General features: G+C 70.9%; 1 protein-coding gene and 1 long non-coding RNA gene across 3 annotated transcripts; both read left to right on the top strand.

The window, feature by feature from the left end:
• Positions 1-530: 530 nt before the first annotated feature.
• On the top strand, positions 531-2,083 carry LOC137467789 (uncharacterized). Of its 2 annotated transcripts, none has more exons than XR_010995623.1 (4): positions 531-668; positions 1,236-1,385; positions 1,767-1,815; positions 1,925-2,083. It is a non-coding gene; the product is annotated as an uncharacterized lncRNA (long non-coding RNA). The 2 variants fall into 2 exon arrangements; XR_010995624.1 differs by lacking the exon at positions 531-668 and adding an exon at positions 760-923.
• A 1,084-nt stretch (positions 2,084-3,167) lies between these two features.
• Positions 3,168-6,070, top strand: LOC137467795 (EH domain-binding protein 1-like protein 1). The gene is made up of 6 exons (XM_068179221.1): positions 3,168-3,233; positions 3,804-3,909; positions 4,429-4,528; positions 4,715-4,788; positions 5,450-5,564; positions 5,791-6,070. Exons 2-6 carry the CDS (start codon positions 3,900-3,902, stop codon positions 6,068-6,070), a joined length of 579 nt encoding a protein of 192 aa, XP_068035322.1. The 5' UTR covers positions 3,168-3,233; positions 3,804-3,899.
• The last annotated feature ends 14 nt before the right edge of the window (positions 6,071-6,084 follow it).

Raw genomic sequence — 6,084 nt, 5'->3', positions numbered from 1 at the left:
GGACATTGGGGGACATCGAAGGGAGATTGAGGACACTGAGGACAGGGAGACATTGGGGACATTGGGGACATTGATGACGGGGTCATTGGGGACATTGGGGACATTGATGACAGGGTCATTGGGGGTCATTGGGGACATTGGGGACATTGGGGACATTGATGACAGGGTCATTGGGGACATTGGGGACATTGGGGGATTGGGGACATTTGGGACATTGATGACAGGGGGTCATTGGGGACATTGGGGACATTGGGGGATTGGGGACATTTGGGACATTGTTGACAGGGGGTCATTGGGGACATTGGGGGATTGGGGACATTGGGGACATTGACAGGACATTGAGGGGACACTGGGGGACACTGGGGCCATTATTGGGTGATGGGGGCACGGGGACATTGGGGACACTGAGGGGACACAATGACTTTGGGGACATTGGGGTCTTGGGGACACCGGGGGGGGTCCCCGCTGAGGCTGGGGGGGCCTTGGGGACCCCTCGGGGACCCCCAGGGGACATTGTCGTGTCCCCCCCGCCCAGGGACGAGGACATGCGCAGTGTCACCAGCCTGAGCCCCCCCGGGGACGTGGCCGACCTGGGGGGACTTCGAGAGTGACCCCGAGGACGAGGGGGGGGGCGCACAGGGCGGGGGGCGCCCCCCCCGCGCCCCGAGGTGGGTCCCCCAAGGTGTCCCCAATGTCCCCAGCCCCCCCCCGGGTGTCCCCAACACCCCCCCGGTGTCTCCCCAATGCCGGGGGTGTCTCTGGTGGGGGGGGGGGGGACACGAGCCCAGCCCCCCCGGGGGTCCCTGACCTGCCTCTCCCCCAGCGCCCCCCCCCCAGCGGGGACCCCCCCAATTTGGGGACACGGAGGGACCCCCCCGGAGCCGGGGGGGGGGACCCAGAGACCCCCCCCCGAAATCAGCGCGGTGAGTGGGGGGGGGGGGAGCGGGGGGGGGGGCTCGGGGACCCCTGAACTGGGGAGGGGGTGTCCCATGGGGGTGGGGGTTGTTCTGCCCCATCTCCCATTTTGGGTCTGGGGGGGGTTTCAGAGCTTTGGGGGTGCTGTGCCCCCCCCGTGACCCCCCCTGGGGGTCCCCTATAAAATGGGGGAGGGGGGCCCGTGGGGTGGAGGGTGCTTGGGGATGTTCCCCCTCCCCTCATTTTGGGTCTGGGGGTGTCTCTGGGTGCTGGGGGGGGGGGTTCTCTCTGTGCTGACCCCCCCTTCCCCCCCCCCCCAGGACCCCCCCGGGGGTCGCGGGGCGCTCCTGGCCTGGTGCCGGGGGGTCACGGCCGGGGTACCGGGGCGTCGCCATCACCGATTTCGGGGGGTCCTGGAGCAGCGGGTTGGGGTTCTGCGCCCTCCTGCACCGGCTGAGACCCCGAGAGATGTGAGGGGGGGGGCGCGGGGGGGGGGAGGGGAGGGGGCTGGGGGGGTCCCTGGGTAGAGGAGGGGGGTTGGGGGGCTCCTGGGGGGGTTTGGAGGGAGCATGGAAGGGTCCTGGAGGGTTTGGGGGGGGGGGTCACAGGGGACAGAGGGGACACCCGGGTGGGGAGTGGGGGGGGCCTTGGGGGGGGGGGAGGTTTTGAGCAATTCGGGGGGGGGGGGGCACCCATGGGTGAGGGGGGGGGGTCAAAGCACCCCAGGGATGTTGGGGGCCCCCTTGGGAATGGCGGAGGACATTGGGGGGGGGGTTGTGTCACTTGGGGGACCCCCTCAGTGACCAAAGGACCCCCCCAAATGTGTGTCCCCCCCCCCCCCTCCGCTGCAGCGACTTCGACGCTCTGGACCCCCAGGACCACCGGGGCAACAACAAACGGGTGCGTGGGGGGGGGCTGGGGGGCGCGGGTGGGGGGCTCCAGGGCTGGAGGTCCCCCCCCCCAATTGACCCCCCCCCCCCCCCCCCCAAAATCCGTGCCCCCCCCTCAGGCCTTCGACGCCTTCGCGGCCCTGGGGGGTCCCGCGGCTCCTGGACCCCTCGGACATGGAGACCCCCGACAGCCTCGGGGTCATGACCTTCCTCAGCCAGGTCCGAGCGCTCCTGGGGACCCCCCCCGGGGACCCCCCCGCGCCCCCGCAGCGGCTCCAGCGAGGGGGGGGCACCAAGAGACCCCCCCCGGACCCCTGGAGCGGCTCCGTTGAGGAGGGGACACCCCCCGGACCCTCGGAGTGACGTCACTGGGGGGGAGCCCCAAACGACCCCCCCGGAGACACCCCCGGACCCTCGGAGTGACGTCACTGGGGGGGGAGCCCCAAACGACCCCCCCGGGGGACCCCCCCGCACCCCCAGAGTGACATCACAGAGGGGGGGCCCCAAACGACCCCCCCAGGGGACACCCCCCGCACCCCCCAGAGTGACATCACAGAGGGGGGGGCCCCAAACGACCCCCCCGGGGACCCCCCCCGCGCCCCCCAGAGTGACATCACAGAGGGGGGGGCCCCAAACGACCCCCCCGGGGACCCCCCCGCGCCCCCGGAGCGGCTCCAGTGAGGAGGAGCCCCAAGAGCCCCCCCGGGACCCCCAAACCCCCCCAGAGACCCAAACCGGGACCCCCCCGGGACCCCAAATCAGCGTCAGCGAGGGGGGGGCCACCAAGAGACCCCCCCCAGATCCCCCCCCGGCTCGGCCCCATCGAGGGGAGGGCGCCCCCAGACCCCCCCCGTGGGCCCCGTGGAGGGGGGGCCCCCCCAGGACCCCCAGACTGACACAGCCGAGGGGGGGGCCCCCGCCCAGCCCCCCCCGGGACCCCCCAAAATGAGGCTGTGAAAGGGGGGGGGCTCCCCCCAGCTCGGCCCCGCTGAGGGGGGGCCCCTCAGGACCCCCCCCCCCGCCTTTGGGGGAGGGGGGCGGCTGGGCCCGGCCCCCCCCCCCTGCCCCCCCCGGTCCGTGGGGGTGGGGAGGGGTCTCCCCACGCCCCCCCCCCCCGCTCCAGGAGCCTCCCCCGCCTGCGGGACCCCCCCCCCGAAGGTGAGACCCCCCCCCCCCAGAACCCCCCTGAGCCCCCCCGGGACCCCCAAGGTGGCCCCCCCTGACCCCCCCTCTGTCCCCAGGGTGACGTCGGGACCCCCCCCGCCCCTCCCCCCTCCGGTGAGCGTTGGGGGGGGGCGCGGGGGGGGGCACGGCCGTGGGACCCCCCCGGGGGGGATTCGGGGTCACCCCCGTGTCCCCCCCCCGTGTCCCCTCCCCCCCCCAGAGACCCCGAGGGAGCCCCCGGAGCCCCCCGAGGAGGAGAGCGGGGTAGGGGGGGCACGGGGGGGGGACATTGAGGAGGAACCTTGGGGACCCCACTGGGGACACGGGGAGGGACCCTGGGGACAGTGGGGGACACTGGGGGGAGGGCAGGGACAGCCACGGGTGACAGGGGACAGTGGGTGGCCCTGGGGTGACACAGGGGTGACACGGGCGTCCCCATGGGTGACAGGGACAGTGGGTGGCCCTGGGGGTGACACAGGGGTGACACGGGCGTCCCCATGGGTGACAGGGACAGTGGGTGTCCCTGGGGTGACACAGGGGGTGACACGGATGTCCCCATGGCTGACAGGGGACAGTGGGTTGTCCCTGGGGTGACACGGGTGTCCCCATGGGTGACAGGGACAGGGGGTGGCCCTGGGGTGACACAGGGGTGACACGGGTGTCCCCATGGCTGACAGGGACAGTGGGTGGCCCTGGGGTGACACAGGGGGTGACACGGGCGTCCCCCATGGGTGACAGGGACAGTGGGTGGCCCTGGGGTGACACGGATGTCCCCATGGGTGACAGGGACAGTGGGTGGCCTTGGGGTGACACGGATGTCCCCATGGGTGACAGGGACAGTGGGTGGTGGCCGAGCTGGTGGCCCTGGAGCAGGACCAGGCCCGGCTGGACGCTCAGGCCCCGGCGCTGGAGCGGGAACTGCGGGCACTGATGGACAGCGGTGAGGGGGACATGGGGACACTGGGGACACGGGGATGGGGACAGAGAGGGGGACGTTGGGGTGTACGAGAAGAGAAAAGGGACACCAGGGGACATCATGGGGGACATCACGGGGACATTGGGACACGACCCACAGTATCCCCGTGTCCTCCTGGTGTCCCCGATGTCCCAAGTGTCCCCCAATGTCCCAAATGTCCCACGACGTCCCCAATATCCCCGATGTCCCCAATGTCCAAATCTCCCCAATGTCCCCAATATCCCCCATATCCCAAATATCCCCGATGTCCCTATGTCCCTGATGTCCTCAATGTCCCGTGTCCCCCCGATGTCCCCGATGTCTCCAATGTCCTCGGTGTCCCCCCGATGTCCCCGATGTCCCTGATGTCCCCGTGTCCCCCCGATGTTCCCAATGTCCCCATGTCCCCTGAAGTCCTCAATGTCCCGTGTCCCCCCCGATGTCCCCAATGTCCCCGTGTTCCCCCGATGTCCCTCAGTGTCCCCAATGTCCCCGTGTCCCCAGGCGCGGACCCCGCCCGCGAGGAGCGGCTGCTCCGGGACTGGTTCTCGCTGGTGCAGCAGCGGAATTTGCTGGTGCGGCGACAGGACGAGCTGCAGCTGCTGTGAGGGACAGGGACAGCGGCGACACCGCGGCGACACCGCCGCCCCCCCTCTCCGTGTCCCCTCTGTCCCCTCCCTGCGCCCCCCGTCCGCGAGGGGACACTGGGGACGCTGCAGGGGGCGGGGGGGGGCTCTGCCAGCCCCGGTGACACCTCCCTGTCCCCGATGTCCCCTCGTGTCACCCCCAGGGCGCAGGAGCGGGACCTGGAGCGGCGCTTTGAGCTGCTGAGCCGGGAACTGCGGGGGCTGCTGGGGACAGAGGGTGTGACACTGGGGACACGGGGACACTGGGGACATCGAGGGGACATTGGGGACAGGGGGACACTGGGGACAGAGGGGTGTGACACTGGGGACACGGGGACACTGGGGGACATCGGGGACATTGGGGACAGAGGGTGTGACACTGGGGACAGAGGGTGCGACACTGGGGACACGGGGACACTGGGGGACATCGAGGGGGACATTGGGGACAGGGGGACACTGGGGACAGAGGGTGTGACACTGGGGACAGGGGGACACTGGGGACATCGAGGGGACATTGGGGACATCGAGGGGACATTGGGGACAACGGGGACACTGGGGACATCGAGGGGGACATTGGGGACAGGGGGACACTGGGGGACAGAGGGTGTGACATTGGGGACAGGGGGACACTGGGGATGGGGGGGGGACATTGGGAATATCGAGGGGACATTGGGGACACATCGGGGACAGGGGAGGACGGGGGGACACTGGGGGACAGAGGGTGGGACGGGGACACGGGATGGCGAGGGCAATGGTGGGGTCAGGGGGGACATTGGGAACGCTTGGGGACATTTGGGGACACGGACACGGCGGGTGCCGGGCACAGAAGGAGGCCGCGGGGGGGGGGGGGATAAAGGGCTTTGGGGGACCTTTTGGGGGACGTTTGGGGACCCCCCCAGAGTGGCAGAAGCCCCCGGCCCAGCGGCAGCGCGAGCAGCTCTTACTGGAGGAACTGGTGGCACTGGTGAACCGGCGGGACCGGCTCGTGCGGGACCGGCACCGCCGCGAGTCCAGGTGGGGACACCGGGGGGACACCGGGGGGGGACAGCGGGGAGGGTCCCGGGGGGTCCCGGGAGGGGTTTGGGGAGGGGTCAGGAGGGACTGAGGGGGTGGCACCGAGAGGTCCTGGGGGGTTTTGGGGCTGTCCGGGGGTCTTGGGGTGGATGGGGAGGGGGTCCCCGGGGGATTTTTTGGGGGGTCCAGCCCTGCCCGATGCCCCCCGACCCCCGCAGGGGCGCAGGAGGAGGATGAGGAGCTGCGGCGGAGCCTCGAGCCCCGGCGGCGCCGCTTCGGGCCGCAGGGGAAACGTGTGGGATCTGCTGAGGGACCCCCAAAACCCCCCAGGAACCCGCGGGACCCCCCCCCCCCCACATCCCGGTGGATGCAGCAATAAAAGAGAATTTCTGTGTGAAACCCGATTTGGGGAAACTGGGGAGGGACTGGGAAGGACTGGGGGGGTCCTGGGTCCCCCCGGGTGTTTTTGGGGGGGGGGGGCGTTGAGGTTTGACCCCGCCGTGTGACGCTCGTGGTGTTC

The sequence above is a fragment of the Anomalospiza imberbis genome, unplaced genomic scaffold (assembly GCF_031753505.1).
Source record: "Anomalospiza imberbis isolate Cuckoo-Finch-1a 21T00152 unplaced genomic scaffold, ASM3175350v1 scaffold_791, whole genome shotgun sequence".
NCBI lineage: Eukaryota > Metazoa > Chordata > Aves > Passeriformes > Viduidae > Anomalospiza > Anomalospiza imberbis.
This window is presented reverse-complemented; position numbering and strand designations above follow the sequence as displayed.

Coding starts and splice junctions, on each gene's coding strand:
- LOC137467795 (XM_068179221.1), top strand. Junction 4,529..4,714: donor CAGGACGAGCTGCAGCTGCT/GTGAGGGACAGG, acceptor TGTCACCCCCAG/GGCGCAGGAGCGGGACCTGG. Junction 4,789..5,449: donor GGGGCTGCTGGGGACAGAGG/GTGTGACACTGG, acceptor GGACCCCCCCAG/AGTGGCAGAAGCCCCCGGCC.